At 43.8% G+C, this 25,163-nt stretch overlaps 1 protein-coding gene across 1 annotated transcript; it reads left to right on the top strand.

The window, feature by feature from the left end:
* Nucleotides 1–433: 433 nt before the first annotated feature.
* On the top strand, nucleotides 434–23,379 carry LOC308678448 (major vault protein-like). The gene is made up of 17 exons (XM_081345650.1): nucleotides 434–461; nucleotides 1,215–1,349; nucleotides 3,371–3,566; nucleotides 5,314–5,437; nucleotides 6,677–6,808; nucleotides 6,905–6,999; nucleotides 8,700–8,936; nucleotides 10,606–10,731; nucleotides 10,826–10,984; nucleotides 11,995–12,233; nucleotides 15,145–15,342; nucleotides 16,589–16,724; nucleotides 18,471–18,682; nucleotides 20,460–20,576; nucleotides 20,951–21,077; nucleotides 21,463–21,651; nucleotides 23,003–23,379. Exons 2-17 carry the CDS (start codon nucleotides 1,228–1,230, stop codon nucleotides 23,123–23,125), a joined length of 2,532 nt encoding a protein of 843 aa, XP_081201776.1. The 5' UTR covers nucleotides 434–461; nucleotides 1,215–1,227; the 3' UTR covers nucleotides 23,126–23,379.
* Nucleotides 23,380–25,163: the final 1,784 nt, after the last annotated feature.

The raw sequence follows: 25,163 nt of genomic DNA on the forward strand, positions 1-25,163 counted from the left end.
CAAATACAAAATAGATATGAACAAGATGTGAAACTGTATGGATTTTACAAAGAACAAACTGCATTTGATAAGATATTATTAACTTCTGATGAGAAATTAATTAAGAAAATGTATAATTTTTTGTTAATTTTAGAGATGGAAAGTGAACAAACTAAAGAGACAATGACAAGGTGGGCGAAAAACTTTGGTTATAATATAGAATTAGAAAAATGGCAAAAACTATGGGAGAGAAATTATAAATTGACCATGTCAACTGCGTATAAAGAAAATTTATATCAAATGTTTTATACGTTGGTAGGACTATTATTTGGCTGCATCTGAACTCGGCTTCTCCTTTAACATTTTTCTGAACAGCTGTAGTTTGCTCCACCTCTCAAACCAGGAAATAAATTTACTATATAAGAGGAATTCCAAGTCTACGGTCATCCATCGCTGAAGCGACAGAAAGCAATTTTCACTTGGTAAGTTTAATGCACCCTCTTTATCCTTGTCTCCTTAGTTCCAGATTGGGGTGGCCCATGCCTTAGGTAGACCCCACCCCTGCCCCTTACTTCCTTCCCTCTGTCTTTTGCTTTGCCATCCTTTTTTTTTTCTTCCAAACTATCCATCTTTCAGCTAAGAAGTTTCCCAAAGCGTAGCATTAGGAGCCGGGACGTATAAATTAGCCCATTCTCAGTTAGTGAATGAAATTGACTTTCTCACCAATTACGTACAGTAGTTAAGAAGGCTCGGGGGCTACGAGGAATGAGAGTTTTAGGGTGGATTTTTTTCTGGCCGACACGCGCAAAAAAAATAAAATAAAAATCTCCAAACCCGGAGCGTTTGTGTGGCTTTCTTTTTCACCCAGAAAAGCAAACCTGACATCCACCTCGTTCGGCAATGACCAACTCCCCACGTTGCACGCCCAGCTCTTTTAACTAGGTTTTCCCGTAACTGCCAAAGGGCTATGAACTTAGGGAGCGGGTGTCTCGCTTCTTTCTCTCCCCCACCCACCCACCCGCCCTTAGGGCGCTGGTTGCTGAGTAAACCCATCTGAATTCTTGCAGGATTAAAGCGCCTCGCAGGGCTGCCGGCGAGGGAAAGAGGTTGCAGGCTTTCTTCAAGTCCTCCCGGTCAGAGAGAAAAGGGGAGGAATGACTCAGCGGGCATTCTTGCCGTGATTATTTTTCTGGCCGATGTCTAAAATCCCATTGCTCTTCTCTCGCCAAACGCAGCTCGGGAGACAAAATGGCGAACGAGTCGATTATCCGGATCCCTCCCTATCATTACATCCACGTCTTGGATCAGAACTCCAATGTCACCCGCGTGGAAATCGGGCCCAAGACCTACATCCGCCAGGATAACGAGAGGTGAGTCCCACCCACCCCCGGCAGAAAGAGGACTCTAACCGGGAAAAATAATTGCGCTGCAACCGCCAGGCGATGTGACGCCTCTGCCTTCCTTGGCAAAATAGTTGCCGGTCTTCCAAGCCCTCCGCGCCTGACTCCAGCGGGGAGCAAAAGCTCCGGTTTGTCCAAAGTTTTGCAATAAAATAGACGTTTTCTATTCGCGTGGGTAAAAAGCCGCTCCTTTTACTTTTCCCCCCAAACTTCCCGCAAGGGGGCAGTTGCTCAAGTCTTCCTGTTGAGACCAAGAATTAGTCTGCAGGGGGGGGCTGGAGGGTGTGTGTGGGTGTGTGTGTGTGTCTGTGTGTCTGCTGATTTTTTTCCCCCAGGGGCTTGGGGTAAAGAAGCTACTGTTTGCATGCTCTAAATGATGGGTCTCCAAACTTGGCAACTTTTAAGACTTGTGGACTTCAACTCCCAGAATTTCTCAGCCAGCTGCTGGTTGGGGAATTTGGGGGGTTGAAGTTCACAAGTCTTAAAGTTGTCAAGTTTGGAGACGCCTGCTCTACATTTATTAAATTTATATGCCGCCCATCACACGGTCGGGCCACTCTGCGGGGGTTAGAAACATTTACAACATTAACATAACATTCCTGGATATGAAACAAGTTAGGAACGAGAATGCAAATACAGTGCTTGTTACAATCAATCTTGGGTGGGACTGGCAAACTGAATTCTGGATGGGGATCAATTCCTTTGAGGAAGTGAGGCTGCTGAGTTGAATTTCACTTGGTGCAAAGTTCCTTTTACTTATCAAAAGGGCAGTTTCAAAAGTCATTGTTCTGATTTCTTTATCTTGCTATTTTAAACCTCGCCTTTTGGCTTTGGATGACTGGATCCCTTAACTTTCTTCCAGTTTTCTGTTACGTTTATTGGCACTTTCTCTGCTGTCACTTTGGCTGTTTTGAGTAACACTTGTTACACCAGGATGAGCAAAGAGCAGCTTCTGGACCACCTGGGCCCTTGAAAGCTATTTTTGCAAATTCTGATGATGATCCAATGGTGCTCTTTCAAGAGGCAACTGGACTTTCTTGTTTTTCTTTGAAGACGTTTGGCTTCTCATCCAAGAAGCTTCTTCAGCTCTGACTGGATGGTGGGGAATGGAAGGACTTATACACCTTGCAGACAGCTGGTCATTTGCCACCTTTTAGAATGCAAATGGCCTCAATGACTCTCAACCCAAGCTTCTTAGATTAGAAACAAAACATCTTCAAAGAAAACCCGAAACATCTTCAAAGAAAAACAGAAATCCGGTTGCCTTTTAGAAAAGCACCTGTGGGTGCAGGCTTCAAGTATATAAAGGAACTAAGAAGAATTACCACATCTTTCCAAAAAATCAGAGTAGAGCCTTCTGTTGACATGTTACATGGCTGAATCTACTGTTTCCCCCAGCCCCCCCCAAAAAGGTAGCCCACTGCAGACCTAGCCTGAACTTTCCAAACACCTCTCAAGAGTGTCAATCTGCCATGTTTTGCAAAATTTGGGTCAAATACGTAATACATGTTGTACTCGACTTACAACCACAAGTGAGCAGAAAATTTCTATTGTTAGAGTTTTGCACCATTTTACGAACTTTCTTGCCAGGTTGTTAATCGTTATTAAGTTGGCAACACAGATGTGAAGTGAATTTGGCTTCCCCATTGACTTGACTTGTCAGAAGGTGGTAAAAGGTGATCACATGACCACGGGACACTGCGACCATTATAAATACATGTCAGTTGCCAAGTGTCAAATTTTGATCATGTGACTATGGGGATGCTGCAACAGTCATGAGTGTGAAAAACATCATAGGTCACTTTTTTCAGTGCTGTTGTAACTTCAAATGGTTACTAAACGAACTGGTGTAAGTCAAGGACTTACCTGTATGCCAAAACTCAAAGAAGGCAAGCATAAGGTCAGCGTCTTTAACCAGGAACCAAGAAACCCAAGATCTTATTTCTCCCTTTCCATTTCCTCCACCTTACTAAACTTCTTTCCTACTTCAGGATCATATTAGCTCCAAAGAAGATGGTGATGGTTCCCCCACGACATTACTGCATCATCCTCAATCCAGTGGTTCATGGGACAGATGGGGCAGTGCATCTTGATGCTCTAGGGCAAGTCCGTCTCGCACATGCTGACTTGGAGATCAGAATGGCTCGGGACCCTTTCCCTTTATATCCAGGAGAGGAACTAAAACAGGTAAGGGTGTCTTTAATTTCTCTTCCCCTCAAATGGCCCATAATGAGTAATGGTCTCTTGTAGCAAGGGCAGGGGAAATGTATGAATTCCATGCTGTAAATTTCTATGTGTGATGGAATGCCTAAGACAGGGTTAGGCAACCTTAGCTCTTTTATGTCTTGTGGTCTTTAACTCCCAGAATTCTTGAGCCATGCTGGCTCAGGAATTCTGGGAGTTGAAGTCCACGAGTCATAAAAGAGCCAAGGTTGCCTACCCTCGGCCCAAGAGAACGTGAGAACACAGAGAAAATAGAAGGGACACTTAAGGGAGGTGACGGAACCATTACATAAATGATTCTTGACTTCAGGGGAGCAGAAAGTGTGAGAAAGAGACTGAAAGAAATTCTGCCTTGATTACCCTAAGTACTGGTAGTCTTCAATTTATTCATTTAGTGACCATTCGAAGTTCCAACAACACTGGGAAAAAGGTCATGACCTTTTTTCATACTTACGAACCTTGCATTCCCTTTGTCATGTGATCAAAATTCGGGTGCTTATTTATTTATTTATTTATTTATTTATTAGATTTATGTACCGCCCTTCTCCCGAAGGACTCAGGGTGGTGTACAGGGCAATTAAAATACAGCATACAAAAGTTAAAATAGATTAAATTAAATTTAGCCCCAAACAAATAAATTAAATTATAAAATTTAAGACCCCCAATCCCTCAGTCCAGGCCGGCAAGCTCAAATAACCAGGTTTTCAGGTCACGGTGAAAAGAGCGAAGGTCAGAAGCCATCCGGAGCTCCACAGGCAGCTGATTCCAGAGGGCAGGCGCACCCACAGAGAATGCTCTCCCCCTGGTGCCCACCAGCCAGCACTCCCTGACCAACAGCACCCTGAGGAGACCCTCTCTGTGGGAGTGCACGGGGCGATGGAAAGTAGACGCCGGCAGCAGGTGCTCCCGTAAATAATCTGGACCCATGCCATTTAGGGCTTTATAGGTCATCACCAGCACCTTGAATCTCATCCGGAGGGCAACTGGAAGCCAATGCAGCTCACGGAGAAGAGGCGTAACATGGGAGTATCAGGAGACCCCCCATCACAACTCGCGCGGCCGCATTCTGCACCAGCTGAAACCTCCGAGTGGTCCTCAAGGGCAGCCCCATGTAGAGAGCATTGCAGTAGTCTATTCGAGAGGTCACGAGCGCATGAGTGACTGTACGTAGGGCATCTCGGTCCAGATAGGGCCGCAACTGGCGCACCAGGGTGCTTGGCAACTGATTCTTATTTATGACGGATGGAGTGTCCCCGGGGTGGTGTGATCACCTCTTGAGACCTTTTGACAAGCAAAGCCAGTGGGAAAGCCAGATTCACTCAGCCGTGTTACTAAAGAACTGCAGTGATTCACTTAACAACTGTGGCAAGAAAGGCCGTAAAATGGGGCACGACTCACTTCAGAGCTCTCTGGCTTAGCAACAGAAATGTTGCTAAGTTGCAGTTGTAAGTTGGGGCTCAGTTGCGGTTGTAAGTTGGGGACTATTTACATAGGTTGTGCTGGAGAATTACTTTGGTAAGTTTCAAGATCCTGTATTTGTCCGGTTCAATTTTCTTGAAATTTTTGCTCTGTTCAATTTACTTGACCGCTAAGAAAGTTCTTTCCAGAAATCCAAAGGGGTCTTGTTTCCCGAGTTTGCCAGCCTCCCAAGGCTTGACTACTCCCTGAAGTTGCTCCTGTTACTAGCCCCTTTGTTCATCTGATTTTCTAGGATGTTACACCTTTACAAATTGTCTTGGCTAACACCGCCCTGCATTTGAAAGCCCTACTGGACTTTGAAGATGACCAAGAGGGCAAATATGTTGCTGGAGATGAATGGCTGTTTGAAGGACCTGGTAAGTGGCAATTGTCAAGGAAGGAAACGTTGCTTGGGAGGTGAGATGTATGGTCCTTTATATAGAATAGAATTCTTCATTGGCCAAGTGTCATTGGACACACAAGAAATTTGTCTCCGGTGCATAAGCTCTCACTGTACATATAAGCAACAAATGATAAATCATGATTATAATCGTAAAATACATTCATCGTAAGTCATAAGACACAACATTCGGTGATAGTCATAGGATACTAAATATGTGGCTGAAGTAGAGGTCCCAATCGCCCCAATTAGCATAGCCAGTGGTGAGGAATCCTGAATGCACTACTTCAGCCAAATGTGGGGAGCCATAGATTCCACACCCCGGGAGGTCACATGCAGATCTTTGCAGAAGATTATGGCTTCACTTCCCAGCATCTTCAACTGAAACAAATGGATATGAAGAAAGGTGAGGAATTCTGAGATTTCACCAAGCTGTTGCCAGTCAAATAGGCAAAACTGAGTCAGATCCAGTTGTTTTCCAGGACTCCAGGAAACCTGGGGCCAAAATATTCCTCTGAATTCTCCCCTTTCTTCTCATTGCATCCGATATGAATGTAATTTTTTCTCTATTTTTTATCCCAGTTGAAATTAATGGCAAAAATGACAGCATTGGAAAAGGTGTAGGGCCGTGGTGCCGAACCTATGGCACATGTGCCACAGGTGGCACCCAGAGTCCTCTCTGTGGGCACGCGCACTGTCACCCCAAGTCTTAGGCCTTCAACTGGATTTTATACAAACTTTTTCGCCTTAGGCCTCCGCCGCCATGTGCAAAAAAAAAAAAAGGTTCAGTCAATTTCAACTTCTCGTAGGAAAAAAAGGATCTCACAAAGTTGGAATTTATTGATTGAACTTTTTAGTCCCACCCTGTCTGCCATTACCACTGCAGCCACGCCCACCCAATGGGCCACACCCACCCAATGAGCCATGCGCACCCAGCACCCAAGGATACGTAAGTGGGTTTTGGGTTGCAGTTTGGGCACTCTGGTGTAGGGAATATGTTTTAAGTGAACAATTGTATTAAAAAAATGGATCCATCTGATTTTTCTTCCCCAAAGACCACAGTGTATTTTACGAGGACTTCCCCTCTATGCATGGAACCAGAAAAATAGCTTCCATCCCTTTTCTTCCTGTGTGTTGGCTTGCAACCCTTTCCCATCCCTACCATAACTGAGATGGAGCCTACGTAGCTCATCTACTAAACCATTGTCGTTTCTAGGCACCTACATCCCACGAAAAGAGGTTGAAATTGTGGAGACAATCCTGGCCACCATCATTCGTCCCAATCAAGCCATCAAACTTCAAGCACGGAAGGAATGCAAGGACAGAGAGGGGAACAAACGTGTGACAGGTATCTTTTTGGTTTCCTGCCCACGATCCCATGAGAGGACAGCTTTTGAGTATGTGTGTGTATATATCTTGAGTTTCCAATTTCTTTTCTCTGCAGGTGAGGAATGGATGGTAAAGAAAGTTGGGGCTTACTTACCAGGTGTATTTGAGGAAGTAGTTGACATTGTTGATGCTGTCATTCTGACTGAGAAAGTAAGTGCAGCTTCTAATGGTAGATGGTGGTTATGGGAAAGAGGTTATTGATTTCATTTGCTTTCGTTTTCGAGGTCTTTGTTGCAAAGGCCAGGCCAAACTCTCCTTTGATTCTGAAGCTCCTCCACTTATGATCAGGCGCCCCATTGTACAGGCATACTATGACTGTCCTTGCCTAACAAATATGAAAAAGCTCCTTTTTAATAGCTAATTGAAGATGTATGGAAAGATTTTTGCCCGTCACGATCTTAGAGATTGTGTGAATTGCTCCAAAAGACAATCTCCTAGTTAGACAAAGAAAGGAAGACCCAGGTTCTAATGCCTTTTGAGTAGCACCATTCGCTCAGTGACTCTGGGGCCTTACACTATGTAGGAGAACATTCCCAGGGGAATGTGTGAACTGGAGGCCAAGATGCATTGTATTGAAACACAAGTGGATTTATTGATGGCGCTGGAGGCAAGGCAGGCCTAAAGAAGGAGGGGTCTTGGTCCCATTTTGTATGCTTAAAATATATGTGTGGCTGGATTTGGCAAGGGTGGGGAATGATGGCCCTTTTATGACTTGTGGACTTCAACTCCCAGAATTCCTGAGCCAGCCATAAAGGAGCTATCATTCCCCACTTCTGGGATATGGCATCAAGGTATTGGGTTGGGTATAGACAACAGCAGGTATTTGACTGGATAAAACACGTTTCACAAAAGCAGTGGGGTAGTTAGGTAACTGTGGGGTAATGGTGCAGGACTATAAACACAATGGGGTTTTGAAGCAATAAAGAGGCATGAACCTCATTTTTTCCTAAGAGTTACTTTCTTTTACTGTCCCAAAGCTGTACTGGCCTCCCAGTAAATCCTTTTCTAAATTTCCAGCCGTCCTTGGTTTCTGAATATTTCATGGCTGAAATTAGCATTTTAGTTTCTCTGGGAAAGTATGTTTGGTTAGAGACTTTTAGTTTAGCCTTCCCAATACCTTAATACAAATTTAAAAGTCACTAAACTAATCTCTGATTATATGGAAATGACATCCATGGTCTTGCATTACTATTATTAGACTTTTATCCCACCTTGATTGATTGATTGATTGATTGATTGATTGATAACTCAAGATGGCAAACACACCTAATGCTCCTTCATCCTGTTTTCCTCACAACAACAACAACCCTGTGAGGTGGGTTGGGCTGGGAGGGAATGATTGGCTCAAAGTCACCCAGCTGGCTTTCATGCCTAAGGTGGAACTAGAACTCACAGTGGCTGGGGAATTCTGGGAACTGAAGTCCACACATCTTAATTTTGTCAAGTTTAAAAATGCTGCACTACACCAGACAGTCTTGTATGGATCTTGTGATCGTTCTCTGCTTTGCAAGGCCTCTTTTCCTAAGGGTTGTTTTAAAAAACAATATGTTGCCAGATGCTGATAGATTAGTCCTGTCCCACTGGCAACCAGAGGTGAAAGTTTGTCGACCAACATTTTCTGAAAGGATGCACAGTTACCATTGCTGCCTCATATTTGCATTCTTGCCTGTTTCTTAGCGAAATTTAATCAGAAGCAACATTGTGTGTGGGGGGGCTTAAACCCTACATGGTGTCATTTGCATGAAGAGTCAGATTAATAACAATGTTAAATCATAAAAAGGAGGCTTTGCACTAATATACACATACATATATATATATATATATATTTCTGCTTCTTTTGCTCTTTGAAGAAAGCACTGCACCTCCGGGCCACTAAAACGTTTCGGGACTCTCAAAGTATCGTGAGGAAAACTGGAGAAGAGTGGTTGGTCACCATGGCGGAAACTGAAGCCCACATCCCTGATGTGTATGAGGAAGTGCTGGGCATTATTGACATCACCACCTTGAACAGTTGCCAGTATTGTGTAGTTTGTGACCCGATAGGCATAGATGGAAAGCCTCAGCTTGGGCAGAAGAAGGTCATTAAGGTATGTATCTTTACCTCAGGATCATGAAGGACTCTAATGACCTACAGGTAGCCCTTGACTTTAGGACCACAACTGAGCCCAAAATTTCTGTTGCTAAGCGAGACAGTTGTTAAAATGAGTTTTGGCCCATTTTACGACCTTTCCTGCCACGATTGTTAAGTGAATCACTGTAGCTGTTAATAACATGTTCTAAGGGGTGTCAAACTGCCGGCTCGTGGGCCGGACTCGTCATCTGGAAGCCATGCCCACCCAATTGACTGACCCAATACGTTGCGTGACGTCACGAGTTTGACATGTCTGTTCTAAGTGAATCTGGCTTCCCCATTGACTTTGCTTGTCAGAAGGTCACAAGGAGTGATCACGTGACTCCGGGACACTGCAACCGTCATAAAGATGAGTCAGTTGCCAAGCATCTGAATTTTGGTCACGTGACCACAGGGATGCTGCAATGGTAGTAAGTGAGAAAAATGGTCATTAGTCACTTTTTTCAGTGCTGTTGCAACTTCAAATGGTCACTAAATAAATGGTTGTAAGTAGAGGACCACCTGTACTGTTACCATTCAGCAGGGCAGCCCTAGGGATTATAACAGAACTCCTTAAAGCAGCCTCTCCTTCAGGAGAAGCTGGTCTGCATCTCCTACCGGGAGGCAGATTAGGAAGCTGGTGTTAGAAAATACTTTGTTTAGATGCTATATCCGTGGTAAATGATTTGGGAAGTAACCTTGATAGTATCCACAGCTCCTGCTCTCTTAAACCGTGTTGCTCCAGAAAGCAGGAAAGCGATTGCCACTGGAGCAGATTTGGGCTAAACATTAGGATAAACTTGCCAGAAATCACAGTTCTGATAGTTTGCAATGACTGTTCAAAGTTATAATGGACTTGAAAAAAAGTTACGATCTGTCCCAAAAGTTAACAACTGTCGGAACCACCCCTGTGATCCAGTGATTCCATTTTGGGTGCTTGGCATCTGGCTCGTATTTACAACCACCTGCAGTCTCCTGCAGCCATGTGCTCGTGTTTTGTGACCTTTTTTGCCATTTTGTGGCAAAAACCACCCATTGGATAAGCTCGATTTGGACTTGCAACGACGTGATTTGCTTAATGACTGCGGTGTCTTGTTCAACAACAATCATAAAAAGGCTCATAAAATTGAATCTGAGCATGTGGTGACTCTGCTTGTGACCACAATAACTTACAAGCAAAATTCCATGCTCAATTTTGATGGTCCGCCTGTTTTAAGCTCTGCGTATCAAGCTCTGTTTTTCGTTAGGGATACTTGAAATTGGCTGGCGACGTTTGGTGCGTATGCAGCCCTGAAACTCGTTTACGTTGCAGTCAAATTTCAGTAATGGGATTTTGTCTCATCTTGGGGAACACAGAGGATGGGAGAGGCCTTTTTCTGATTATATAACTGTGTTGCTGATCGGCCTTCTTCTGCCTTTTCCCTCAGCTTTTCAGATCTACCCATTTGTGTTTCAGTAGATCAGATGAGCAGTTACCACTTAGTATAATTAACAAGAAATGTAGACTTGAATTCTTTATATAATAGCTGTACCCTGCATGCATTCTTACATCTTTTTATTCTATGGGATAAACACACACACTTTTTAAAACCAATGACTGGCAATCATTCTTGAGTTTTCTCCAATTCTTGCTTCTCATTCTGCAGGGCGAGATATCATTTTTCCTACAGCCTGGAGAATGGTTGAAAGATGGGATCCAAGACATTTATGTCCTGTCTGAAGAAGATGGCCTCTTACTACGTGCAGTTCGTCCCATTGAAGACCGAAACGAGGTAGGAGGTGCTGAGTCTCTGATGGCCAGGGAGGGTGGATGAGTTGCTACAGGTGGATATGATACCTCTTCTCCTTCCTTTGTCTCTTACCCAGGACGACGAGGACATTCTGCGCAAGCCAGGTGACCGCTGGCTGATCCGAGGCCCTCTGGAGTACATACCACCTGCGGAGGTCGAAGTGATGGAGCAACGCCACGCTATTCCCCTGGCTGAGAATGAAGGCATTTATGTCCGGGATATTAAGACAGGGAAGGTGAGTGGAATAGATCCAGCAGTGGTTCCTGAAGAAGCACATCAGTCTTTAGGAATGCAGACTTTTAGAGGTCAATTTTAGCAAAAGGACCGCAATTCTCTAATATGCTTCATGACATTATTAACTGCTTGTCATGGTTCCGCAAGAAGTTGAAATTGATTGATTGAACCTTTTTTTTTTGCACATGGTGGTGGAGGCCTAAAGCGAAAATGTTTTATAAAACCCAGCTGAAGGCCTAGGACTGGGGCGACTGCGCGCGTGCTCACAGAGAGGGCTCTGCGTGCCACCTGTGGCACCCGTGCCATAGGTTTGCCACCACGGTCCTATACCATCCCAGACAAATGGTTGTCTAATCTATTTTTAAAAACATCCAGTGTTGGAGCACCCAAAACCTCTCAATGCAAATCATTCCACTGATTAATTGTATTAACGAACTGTCAGGAAAATTCTCCTGAGTTCTAGGTTGGTTCTCTCCTTGTTCTGTTAACTTAGTGCCAACTCTCAGCACCCACTTAGATAGACCTTCTCAAGGATGATGTGTCTCCAGCCTTGCTCTTGAGGTCTTCCAACAGTCCAGTGTAGTTGCCCATCTTGCTGCTGGTTATCCTCTTCATTTCTTTCCTTCCTTTCCCAGTTTAATGGACTTCTTAAGGAAACTGGATCGTTACATAACTTGCCCAAAATACGATGGATTTGAGACTGGTCATTTGTGCTCTGGATTTATTTGTTTTTATCGTCCATTTGTTTGCTTTTGGGGCTATCCTCAGAAACCTTCTCCAGCACTGAAGTTCAAAAGTGTCAATACTTTTCTTGAAAATCCAACTTTCCCTTCCATGCTGCTATAGGGAAAACAATTGCTAACGTGGAGAACATCCTTGTTCTTTCAGAGCTATAGGCAGAGACCTCCTTTTTGTAGTGCTTCTGAAATAAAGATTGCCCAGGAAATTCTACTAAATTTATGGGGCTGTTATGTATTTTTATGTTTTCTACCATTTGTCTCTCTCTCCCAGATTAGGGCTGTGATTGGCCACTCTTACATGCTGTCTCAGGATGAGGAACTGTGGGAGAAACACCTGCCTGCCCACGTGGAGGATTTGTTGACCACAGGCAGGGATCCTCTTCTTGATCGCTCCAAAGACAGCTCAGATAAAGTCGTGGCGTTGCCCCGTGATAAGACACGGGCTGTGTCTTATCGTGTCCCTCACAACGCGGCTGTGCAAGTTTACGACTACAAGGAGCGTAAATCCAGGTGAGAAAATTGACCTACAGATAGTCCTTGGCTGATCACAATTTTGCTCAACCTTTGTGTTGTTAAGCAAGGCAGCTCTTAAGTGAGTTTGCACCTCATTTTGGGAACTTTTGGCCACAGTGGTTAAGTGAACATCTGCAGTGGTTAAGTGAATCATACAGTCCTTAAGCGAATCTAGCGCCCCTCATTGACTTGTCAGAAGCCAGGAAAGTTACAAATAGTAATTACATGACTCCGGGACCCATCATAAATGCATGCCAGTTGCCAAGGGCCAAATTTTGATCACATGACCAAGGGGATGCTGCAATGGTTGCAAGTGTGGAAAAAATGGCCAGAAGTCATTTTTTCCAGTGCTGTTGTAACTTTGAACGGTCAATCAACGAATGGTTATAAATCAAGGACTACCTGTACTCTTTCTGGGCCAGATGTGGAATGGCACATTCTTAAGAATTGGCTTTCATGGCCTGTTGTTGTTGTTGCTGGACAAACTTGTGGGGATGCTAACACTCACAATTGGGCTCAGGAAATGAAGTTTGCAAGTTCCAATAGTTCCCGACAAACACGTTTGATTGCTGTTGGAAAGTGGATTTAGTTTTTTGCCTGCAATTTCGTAGCCCCAATGTCAAGTTACGAAGCACGGGGTTTTGCTGGTGTGACAAATAACTGCTTCTCAGCTTGCCAACGAACGTGGGGGGGTGGCGTGGGGAGAGGTTGGGAATGCAGACTTCAAAGGTTAAGAAGCCAGACCGTGAGACTCAAGGGCATAACACCAGGCGTCTAGCCCAGGGGTAGGCAACCTCGGCTCTTTTATGACTCATGGACTTCAACTCCCAGAATTCCTGAGTCAGCTTTGACTCAGGAATTCTGGGAGTTGAAGTCCATGAGTCATAAAAGAGCCGAGGTTGCCTACCCCTGGTCTAGCCAAACCTAGAGATGCTTTCTCATAACCATATTTTTCTACTTGATTGGGCAACGTGACCTGATCCAGAGAGAGGAAGGAGAATTCAGTGCTTTTACTATATGGGTTTGGGAGGGGTCTTGCCAGGACTGGTTTTGCCTTCATTAGTGCTGAAGTGATGTACTCAATAAAGTCTTACATTAAGCGATCAGAATGTCTCGAAGGTGTTTGCTTGATTGGGTTCGTCAGTCAGAACCTTGGCACCCAAATTTGGTAATCTGGTCATTCTTTGATTTTGAGGTAGAGCCCAAGGAAGTGACCTTGAATTTCCTGTGGAATAAGAAATAAGCTTTGCCCATTCCAGACCTTAGACTTCGGGGAAAGTAAGTTGCTTGGTTGACTTTTAGAACGGCTGCTTTCTCATTTGTGATAACTGTAATTTTCATTTATTTTCCATCTTTTATTCAAGAAGGATAAGATAACACATACTACTTGTCCCTTCTGGCCTTCTCCCATTTAATTTTGAGATGGCTAGCCCAGATAACCCAATTAATTTCACATGCTATTAATAGCCACATTATTGCACTTCACTGCAAGGCCTTCATGTGTTTTTTTCCCCCTCAGACTTAATTATTAGCAGTATATTTTAGTAAAGACGCCAATTTGTGCTCTCAGCTCTGCAACTTTAACACACAAAATTAAAGGTAAGACGGCCCTTTAAAGGTTTGATAAAGGGCTGTCATGTCTTTAATAAGATCTTCTCTTCACAAATTCAGTCTCTTGTGTATCTCCCAGTGAGGCTGAGAAGTGGATATGTTCAGGTCTCTGATTCCTCCCTTTTCTCCCTACATTTTACTAAATTAGCACTCTTTTTCTAAAAGATTACAGGTGTCCTTAATGCTGCTATGAAGTTAATATAATTATATTAAGTTGAGAATGGATTCATTATAAGAGTCCCAGTGGATCAGAAAGAATAACATTTAATCTACTGGCTAGATTGACAGAGGAGGAGTCCTTCAACAAATGAGACGTGAAATATGAAAATAAGCATTGCAAAAGAACTTTGGCCTTAGAGAAAATTTCATCCCATGTTAAATTGTTGGGTACCTGAATTTGGTGTGAGCTGATAAGTGATCCCTGAATTTGAGAGAGAACACCTTTACCAGGTTTCCCCCCCCTCTAAAATGCAAATTGCTAAGTGATTCAGGCAAAGCAGGGGGGGGATGTCAAGTCTTTTTATAGGGTACAGAAATGAATGTAATATATACATTTGGTATGTGTGATACGTCAGAAAGCAAGTGATCAAACAATTAAAGATACTGATTACATGTAAGATTTGAACAACAGAAAACATTGATTCTAGATAAGATTTCACAAGTGGTAAATTTATGGGTTATATTACTCTTTCCCAGCTAGGTTTGTACCTTTCTTAGAACTTGCAAGAATATTTGAGGACTGTCACAATATGGTCTCTATTGTTTGGTGTTGAAAAGACAAGTTCTTGCATACCAAAAGAAATGGCCCTGACCAAGAAGGAAAAAAAAGACATTTTCCTGAAGTTAAAAAAAGTAGCCTAGACCAGAGGTCCCCAACCTTTTGAGCGCCAGGGACTGGTTATGTAGAGGGAGGTTTTTCCGCGGACCGGAGGGTGCATGTTTTTGCTGCCTACATCCTGCGGATGGGGCTTTGCTTGTTTGTGCAGACTGGTTGCTGGCATGCCGTGGCCCAGTACCGGTACGATGGTTGGGGACCTCTGGCCTAGACCATCCTGTTAAAAATGCTAACATCACTTTTTAAAATGTTAATAAACTCCTTTTTTTACAACCCTGTAATCCCTTAATTTGGGGTAGAATTGGGGAGACTGGATGGAGCTGAGCATTTACTGGCTGGATGCCGTTCCTGACACCATACGGAATTTGCAGCAGGCTAATAATCAAGGCTAAAATTCCAGGTAACACTATCAAATGCTGTTTGGAACCTCTGTGATTTAATATGATCTTCTCTTTCCTCCAGGGTGGTTTTTGGACCAGAACTAGTGCTACTGGGTCCAGATGAGCAATTCACAATCCTGAGTCTCTCTGGGGGCAGACCCAAACGCCCCCACACCCGCCGTTCTCTATGCCTCCTCTTGGGGCCAGATTTCTGCACTGACATTATCACTATTGAAACAGCTGACCATGCCCGTCTCCAGCTCCAGCTGGCCTACAACTGGTGAGTGAAGGGTAACTGGATGGATTGAAAGTTGGCCCAGGTCTTGATTAGAATGAGAGGATGGATCCCTTACGTGGTGTTCTGGTCTTTTAAAGATTATAGAATCACTTGGCTAGATGGGACCATGGAGGTCTCCAAATCCTTGCCCAAGGCAGGAGTCCTCATACTGTCTCGGACAAATTGTTTTCCACTCTTTTCTCGAAAATCTCCAGCAATGGGGCACCTTCAACTCTGGGAGGCAGGCAAAATAGTTCTCACTGTCAGGAAATTCCATGGGGTTTTCAGACCTTTAGATGGTTTGGTGTTTCTCTAGTACTTTTATCATTGTATTTTGTAAGCTGGCAAGAGTCATAACAGATTGGGCCAGCTGATCTACAAAATAATAGTCATCAACAATACAGTATTAATTTATTTAGGTTTCCTTCTCTCTGTGTTTGGCTCACTATTTGCTGGAACTGTTTTGCACTTGCATTATATTCCTTAGCTTGAAATGGAAGAAAGTGATGAGTATGTGGGTTTTTTTAAAAAAAACACAGTAAAGTGATTAAGTCTTTAAACAATTCTACCAAGGGGATATAAAATCAGTTACTCCCATTTAGCAATATCTATATAACAGTTACAAACCTTGCATGACTTTTTTTATACTCTTTGGGGTCAGAAGTATATTTTTCAGTTGAAAGTCATACGAGGCTATCTAGCTATTTAAGTTATCCTTAATATTTCAACTAGATCTTAAAGCTCCTTTCATTCTTAAATGTGATCTAATCCTCAGTATGGCATATGGTACATCTGCTTTATCAAATATATTTAATTGCCTTAATTCTCCATTCTGATTTTCATTATGAACTATTTAAATCTCTGTTTTGAAAATATTTAAATATTGCCTGGGTGGATGCAGGACACTTAAGTGATGCTTGTAAATCCCAAAAGTGCTTTCTTTCAAGAGGCAACTGGACTTTGCTTTTCCTAGAAGACATTTCACTTCTCATCCAAGAAGAAACTTCACTGAAGAAGCTTCTTGGATGAGAAGCGACATGTCCGCAAGGAAAAACCAAGGAAGTCCAGTTGCCTCTTGGAAAAAGCACCTTTGGGACAACCATGGCCTGGAGGACAGAGAATCTCCATAGACGTGTGGTTTGTAAAGTCACAATGGTCTGGTTTCAGGCAAGCAAAGTTTCATCAATCAAATCACCGTCATCTTCTCAGGTTTTCTTGGTAACTGTATGTGGATCTGTTTTCCCATCAGGCACTTTGAGATTCCTGCAGCGGCTGAAGCAACCCGCCTTTTCTCAGTCCCAGATTTTATAGGGGATGCCTGTAAGACATTGGCCTCACGCATTCGGGGAGCTGTGGCTGCTGTCACCTTTGATGATTTCCATAAGGTGAGCTTAACTTTAGCTTCTCCTCCATGACTGTTGTCCCACCAGCTCCTCTGTCATTTATGTGTAAATCCCTATTTACTTTTAAACTTGGCATACTGCCCTTCAAAACCAAGAGTTAAAAATGCCGTGTCTCTTCCTTGTGGTTTTGTTTATCCATGACCACAGATTGGAAAAGGTGAGAGGTGTGACTAGGGAGATGTTCCACATCTTCAGTGTTCAGTAAACTTTTCTTGAGACTTGGGCATTGTAGGGGAAATCTGATGTCTAGTGGCTTTCCAATCCATAGAGACAAAGCAGATAAGACAGATACTTATTATACAGGTGTTCCTATTTGTTTTTGAACGCTATTTGGTTTGCCTTGTGTTGGTTTCATTGGGTATTTGATTTTTATTTATTTATTTTTCCTTTTTAATCTACTACAAATTAAGAAAACAATCTTTTAAGCTTAAAAAGATTAAAAGGAAAGTAAAAGGGAAAAAAACCCAAAGTAAGAAAGAAAAAAGGGACAAATACTCTTATATATTATCAATAGTAACAGATTTATTAGTAAATACACTTTGTTGTTGTTAGCTGCGAAGTCGTGTCCAACCCATTGCGACCCTATGGACAACGTTCCTCCAGGCCTTCCTGTCCTCTACCATTTTCTGGAGTCCATTTAAGCTCACGCCTACTACTTCTGTTTAATAGAATAGGTACAAAATTATCACAAAATCCTGCCACATCTAGACTGCAAAATCTAGACAGCCGCTAGGTGGTAGCAAAGAGTTGGGTGGTTATCACTTTGCTGCCATCTAAAGGATGCTTGATTTTTGCAGCCCAGATATGTTAACCTAAGCAGAAGGCCCCAAAAGGAGCTGTCAGAGAAGAGTTGCATGGAAGGAACCACTGATGTAATGGTTAAAGTGCTGGCCTAGAAACCAGGAGACTGTGCATTTTAGTCCTACTTTAAGCATGAAAGCTGGCTGGGTGACTTTGGACTAGTCATTCTCTCCGAATCCACCTCACTTCACAAGGTGTTCTGGAGAAAATAGGAGATAGGTGTCTTATTTACAAAAGAAAGTTGGGATGTAAACCAGGGGAGGGGAGGGGAGGGGAGGGGAGGGGAAGAAAGGGGAATTAAGAAATGCTGCTTATAGCTTCTCCACTGCTGCTTCCAAGTCAGCTGTGGTCTCGGAAGCAACCAACTGCCAGTGCTGGAATAGAGGCCTTGGAAGAACTGGAGTTCTTGTCCTTAGACCTTCTTTTTTCCTCTTATCTGTCTCTTCCTCCTTGCTGCATGTCGAGGAAAAAGGGGACAGAGAATAGGCATTTGATTCCAGGACTGCAAAAATCCATTCAACGACAGAAAAGTCTGATTTGTAAGATAAAATCAAGAGAGAAAAACTTGTGGGGTCCTTGATGTTCTCTGAGCTTGGTTTTTTTTTTCTTGCAGAGAAAGACTTCCAGGTGGGAATGCAGTGACCTGAGTGCTGGAGGAGAAATGTACTTTAGGTCAGTGTTTCTCAACCTCGGCAACTTTTAAGATGCGTGGACTTCAACTCCCAGAATTCCCCAGCCAGCATGCTGACTGGGGAATTCTGGCAGTTGAAGTCCACGCATCTTAAAAAGCTGCCAAGCTTGAAAAACACCGTTTTTGATTATTGTGAGGGAAGTCACTGTGAGGTGAAGGGAAGACGGACTTTTTGGAGTGGGTTAATAGTTAATATTTCTCTTCTCGTGTTATCTTACTTCAATTGATGTTCCTAGAACTCAAATCGTCTGATCTGTGCTGCTGTCTTTGGGTTTGATGGAGAAGGGGCCCTGCGCAACTCCTTACGCTTTACCCCAAATGGCCTAGTCATCAGCAGTGTTGATATTCAAAGTGTGGAGCCAGTGGACCAACGGACACGGGATGCCCTCCAGCGCAGTGTGCAGCTCGCCATTGAGATCACCACCAACTCTCAGGAAGCTGCCGCTCGGTATGGAGCAACTGGGGTGGGAAGCAACCAGGTTTCCCCTATTCACCTCATTAACAATATGTGTAACTTGCCCCTGAATCTCTGTGCAATTTAAATTTATTTATTTGATTTTTATTTCACTTGTATTACTGACAAGTAACTCAAGGCAGTGAAATACCTAACATTCCTTCTACCTCTTATTTTCCGCACAACAACAACCCTGCGAGGTGAGCTGGGCTGAGAGAGAGAGAGAGAGTGATAGCCCCAAAGCCACCTAGCTGGCTTAATGACTAAAACCCATCATCTCCTGGTGATTAAGGCTATTTTCCCCCAAGGAGGGGGTGACAAGGGTGGGTGATCTCTTCAGATGGCAGGGAAAGGTGAACACAGGGGTAAGCAACCTCGGCTCGTTTGTGACTCATGGACTTCAACTCCCAGAATTCCTGAGTCAGCTATGCTGACTCAGGAATTCTGGGAGTTGAAGTCCATGAGTCATAAAAGAGCCGAGATTGCCTACCCCTGGGTTAACAGAAGAACCTGCATTTATACTGTGGGGGTTATAGGCGCTTAGTGAGCATAGACTATGAATTTCTACCTCCAGCCAGAGAAATAAAAGGGATCGCTGAAGGTTTTAGGAGCTGCCAGGGAAAAAAAAGAAATTTTGATACAGAGGGCACCCCTCTTTTTGAATAAGCAAAACCACAAGCATGGAAAAGTTCTTGGTTTTGGTCACTGTTTTACTTTTCTTGGCTTGTGAAAGGATCAGATATGAAGATATCTGACAAACACGATTTCTGCGACTTCCAAAATGTCTGCTCTTGCTGACCTAATTCAACTGTAGCTCTGTCACTTTAAGGACAGTTTGAAACGCCTAAGCCTTTTCTCTATGGCCATTCAAATTTCCAAGTCTGTTGCTGTAAAGGAATGTAGTCTGGATTCCCAGGTGGGAGGGGGGGCATTCCGGAGGAACAAGCGACCACACAGTTCTGACAGTTTGTGTGAGCGAAAGAGGGTAAAGACGTTTCCTCCTTAACAGTTCCTAGAGTGTACCGTATGTTTATTGTGGCTGGTAGCCTGCTCTAGTGTGGCAAGATTCTATCTAGAGGTGAGGAACAATAAAGAAATCTGCTTGGAAGAATCACAACACGTCTTTCTTGGTTTTTCGAGTCCGACCGTTGCTTTCAAATCATCAAACAACCTACAGAGTTCTCACGGATTACTTACAGTGGTACCTCGGTACTCATCGTTAATTGGTTCCGGGAGCTGCAATGAGTACCAAAAATGATGAGTACCAAACAATTTTTTCCCATAAAGAATATTTATTTATTTATTTATTTATTTATTTATTTAAATAAATAATAAGAAAGAAAGAAAGAAAGAAAGAAAGAAAGAAAGAAAGAAAGAAAGAAAGAAAGAAAGAAAGAAAGAAAGAAAGAGAAAGAATAATATAGTGAGTCACAAGGCAGCCAATACTGAAAAGTTCTAGCTTGGGCATTGAGTACCAAACCAACAGTGAGGCAAACTTTTCACATCTAAATGTGTTGATTACCAAATTTGGCGAGTTTCAAAGCCGTTGAATACCAAGGCACCACTATATTCTTCTCAAGCTTCTTGTTTACTCAAAAACAAAGAAAAATGGAAACGGCCTGCTCTTTCCTTCCTGGCAAATTCTCTTCTAATTTACACCTGGAGAATGCCTTTGAGCTTTTCCCGGAATAAAGAGATGGATCTTAGGTAAGCTTGTTTCCGTTTTTGCTGTTCATTTCCCCTGATCCACTGACATCATCTCCCTCTCCAGACATGAGGCAGAGAGGCTGGAACAAGAGGCCCGAGGTCGCCTTGAACGGCAGAAAATCCTTGATCAGGCTGAGGCAGAACGAGCCCGGAAGGAGCTGCTGGAGCTGGAAGCACTGTGGTGAGTGTGCAGGATCCAGCTTTTAAGGAAGAACTATGGACATTTGTTCCAAACTTACTTCTTTCCTGCTCTCTGAGGCCCCAGGCAGTGCTAGCTAAATGCTGGACTCCTTAAATCTGGAGACTGCAAGTTTGGGAAGGCTGATCTAGCCTTTGATTGCATAGGCCGGGGGTAGGCAACCTTATGACTCGTGGACTTCAACTCCCAGAATTCCTGAGCCAGCATGGCTCAGCATGAAAACCTCTCCCTTTCTCCTCAGCGTGGCTGGCTCAGGAATTCTGGGAGTTGAAGTCCACGAGTCATAAAAGAGCCAAGGTTGCCTATCCTGAGATGCAGCTTCTAAAGGCTCTTCTTCCACTCCCCTATCTTTCCAGCACGGCTGTTGAGAGCACAGGGGCAGCCAAGGCTGAGGCCCAGTCCCGAGCAGAGGCAGCCCGAATTGAAGGAGAAGGAGCTGTTCTGCAGGCCAAGCTGAAGGCTCAAGCTACTGCCATAGAGACGGTGAGTCCTGCCAGTCCTCCCGAAAACTTTCCTAGGCTAACTTGATAGATGACTGATGATAGTTGCTTGTCAGACTAAGAAGAACATGCTGAATTTTAAAGCCTTTAGATTACATCCATTGTTTTATATGCAGATAGATTTTGCTCACAGAATGGGTATCTTAATAAACTTTAGGTGGGAAAAATAAAGGCAAACTAGAGAAGACCCACCAGCTGATATAACCTCTCTAGCAGGGATTAAGAGGAAAAAAATGGTATGCAATAGTGCGGTATAAATTGTTGCCAGAGTATTTAAGAAATCACATTGGTAGCTGCTTTTCTTCCACTCTGATGTTTGGATCCGGCCTACGTCCTCCCTCCCTCCCTTATTCTCTAAACATTTCCAGGAATCAGAACTGCAGCGTCTCGCGCAAGCCCGGGAACAAGAGCTGCGTTTTGCCAAAGAGCAAGCCGACTTGGATGTGAGCCGGGCAGAAGCTCTGGCTGCTGTTGAAGTTAAGAAATTTGAAGCTGTCATCAAATCTCTTGGAGCCAGCACTATCCGCGACATTGCAGTGGCTGGGCCAGAGATGCAGGTGAGAAGCAGAGAAAGGAAGAGGGAGGAGGAGAACATTGGCGTTCCAAATAATGGGTGTGCTTAAACTCAAAGTTTACTCATTTTGATGTGGACTGTGGCTTCTAGTCTACCAAACAAAAAAAACAACCAACCCCACTGGCAATGAGGTCAGATCAGCCTTCCCCAGTATGGTTTTCCTCTAATTCTGGTTGGGGAAATTCTGGAAATGTCAATTTTGGACCTTCTCAGTCTTCGAGGTCATGGTTGTCCCAAAGGTGCTGTTTTTCAGGAGGCTACTGGACTTTCTTGTTTCTTCTTTGAAGACGTTTCGCTTCTCATCCAAGAAGCTTCTTCAGCTCTGACTGGATGGTGGGGAATGGAAGGATTTATACTCCTTACAGACAGCTGGTCATTTGCCTTCTTTTAGAGAGTCACTTGGAGGTTTATCTATGTCCTCAGAGTCACCTGAGTAGTGCAAATGGGTGTGGAGCCTTCTTGGCTGCAGGATGTTTTCTGCCCAGGTCCCTTCACTGTTGAAGACAGACACACAGGCTGTTGGGGATGTGTCTGTCTTGTCTGCCTCTCAAACAGAAGTGCAAATGGTTCCTGTAGTCTGCAGTGTTTTCTGGAAATCCGTTCATACTCCCGCACCATTCGAAGGGTGTTCATCGCAAAGTGCATAGCTAAATGTCTATGGAGATTCTCAGTCATCCAGGTCATGGTTGTCCCAAAGGTGCTTTTTCAGGAGGCAACTGTCAATTCTACCATATCTGGAGAACACCAGGCTGGGCCAAGTGGCATGAAGACACAAGACAGGGGTGAACATTCCTACTAATCTAAGCACGGGGCACAGTAAACGATAGGTAGTCCTCGACTTACAAGCACAGTTGAGTCCAAATTTTCCCTTGGGTAAGCAAGACAGCTGAGTTGTGCCCCGTGTTACGATCTTTTTGCCACAGTTAAGTGAATCACTGCAGTTGTTAAGTGAAGCATGCAGTTGTTAAGTGAATCTGGCTTCTCCCTCCCATTGACTTTGCTTGTTGGAAGCCAAGCTGGGAAGGTTGCGAGCGGTGATCACACGGCCGCGGGACAGTGCAGCTGTCATAAATACATGCCAGTTGCCAAGCACCCGAATTTTGATCACGTGACCACAGGGATGCTGCAACGGTTGTGTAAAAACTGGTCATAAGTCTTTTTTTTCAGCTTCAAACGGTCCCTAAATGGATGGTTATAAGTTGAGGACTACCTGCTACAAGAGCAGGAGCAGCCAGCTACATATCTCAGATGCCACAATGTGATAGCAAATTAGAAATATTCATCTGAGGTTTTGAAACCCTGATGCATGACTTTTTGCTTTCTATTCCTTGCAGGTCAAATTGCTCCAGGGTCTGGGAATCCAATCCACCCTCATTACAGATGGTTCTTCTCCTATTAACCTCTTCACAGCTGCTGGAGGACTGCTGGGGATCCTGCCCAGGCCTTCGGAGACATGAAATCAAGGGGTGGGGTGGGGTGGGGGGTGGAGATACCACTCCAGAGTAATACTCTCTATTATTACTTAATGAGTGCCTTACAAGAACATGCCAGGGGTCCGTGTGCTATGATACTGTGCATCCCCAGAATGCGTGAATCTTTTGATGGGGGCAAAGTATAAAATAAACATCTTTTCTGTTGCAATAGCATCCTCTGCTTTGCTGTTAATTGTTTTGAGAATGATTGTTCCTGGGAACAACGATAGAACCTGGAGGGGTGGGGGTGGGGGTGGAATCTTGGCTGTTGTGGTGGTGAAGTCAGCTGGAATGTGAGCAGAGAAGCATGCACTGTGAGGTCATCAAGTATGTGTGTTGAGATGTGTGTGAGAGAGAGACTGCTCCAATATGCCAAGCCACTTGCAGTCTTTGTTTCTCTGCATCTTATGCAATTTTGCAAATCTCTCCCAGGAAAAATGGATCGATCGACTAATGGAAGGTGAGCCCAGGCCCTCCTGCCCAGCTTTCTCCATTTGTCTAAAACTTAACATTATCCACCTTAATTCTACAGTTACACCTACTGCAAGGAAAGTAAATCTGGCTTGGTGTGCTTAGTTCAAGTGCAACAGGTCTTGGGTTAAGTTCCTGCATCTCTGGTTAAAACAGTGGCCATATGTGGTCAGATCTGCTACCCTCTAGTGATTGTCCGTGTTTTTGCAGACAAGCTATTGTAACTAATTTAAAAAAAAACTTCAGTCTTAGTTTGGGATTATATAACGCCAAGCCCTGGTTTGTTCAACTATGGTCCGGCAAAATAACACAAATCTCATTCAACCTACCAAACTAGAACCAAATCATCCATATGAGGCATGAACCCAGGCTCTAAAAAGGTGAAGTCGAGATTATTTTATTGTTAATGAATCCACTCTTTGAAGTTTTCGGAATAAATTTCAGCAGCTTCTTTAGAGCCTGTGTGCAACTGGGGGAAAAAAAATCTGTTCACAATATAATTCCACAACTCTACATGGATGCGGCTTTTATCTCAGAATTGTCTTTAGGTATTCTCCAGCATAGTGTGACAAGGCTAACATCAATGCCAGACCAAAGTTGATTCTAGTTCTGTGTTAACACTATTTAAAAGTGTTCGCCTGTTGCGCCAGTTGCGACCCTATCTGGACCGAGATGCCCTATGCACAGTCACTCGTGCTCGTGACCTCCCGTTTAGACTGCTGCAACACTCTCTACATGGAGCTGCCCTTGAGGACCACTCGGAGGCTTCAACTGGTGCAGGATGCGGCCGCGCGAGTTGTGATGGGGGTTTCCCGATACTCCCATGTAACACCTCTACTCCGCGAGCTGCATTGGCTTCCGGTTGCCCTTCGGGTGAGATTCAAGGTGCTGGTGATGACCTATAAAGCCCTAAATGGCTTGGGTCCAGGTTATCTGAGGGAACACCTGCTGCCAGCATCAAGCTCCCTTCGTCCTGTGCGCTCCCACAGGGAGGGCCTTCTCAGGATACCGCCGGTTAAGGAATGCCGGTGGGTTATTCCCAGGGGAAGAGCGTTCTCTGTGGGCGCGCCGGCCCTATGGAACCAACTCCCAATGGAACTTAGGACTGCCCTCGACCTTCGCTCATTTCGCTGGGACCTGAAAACTTGGCTCTTCGAGCTGTCTGGCCCAGGCTGAGGGGTTTTAATTTTATTGGGTTTTAGTTTAAATTGGGGACTTGATTTAATTAATTTTAATCTGATTTTGTATGTTTGTTTTTAACCCTCCCTGTAAACCGCCCTGAGTCCTACGGGAATAGGGTGGTATATAAATTTAATAAAATAAATAAAATAAATAAAAGTGATTAATGCCTTTTTAAACTACAAAAGAGATGTTGAAATGACTTGGGAAATTTCAAGAGCCTACTATCATAGCACTATCCACGTATAGTCGTACAGAAAAAAATATTGTGATAAACTCCAGCACTTTTTTCATTAGTTCCTGGCTATATGCATTGCAGTCAGAAAAAAGTTTGTTCATTTTATAAACAAAGACCTGGGGAACAGTTAATTGA

Source organism: Vipera berus (genome assembly GCF_964194415.1).
Source record: "Vipera berus genome assembly, chromosome: Z".
Taxonomy (NCBI): Eukaryota; Metazoa; Chordata; class Lepidosauria; order Squamata; family Viperidae; genus Vipera; species Vipera berus.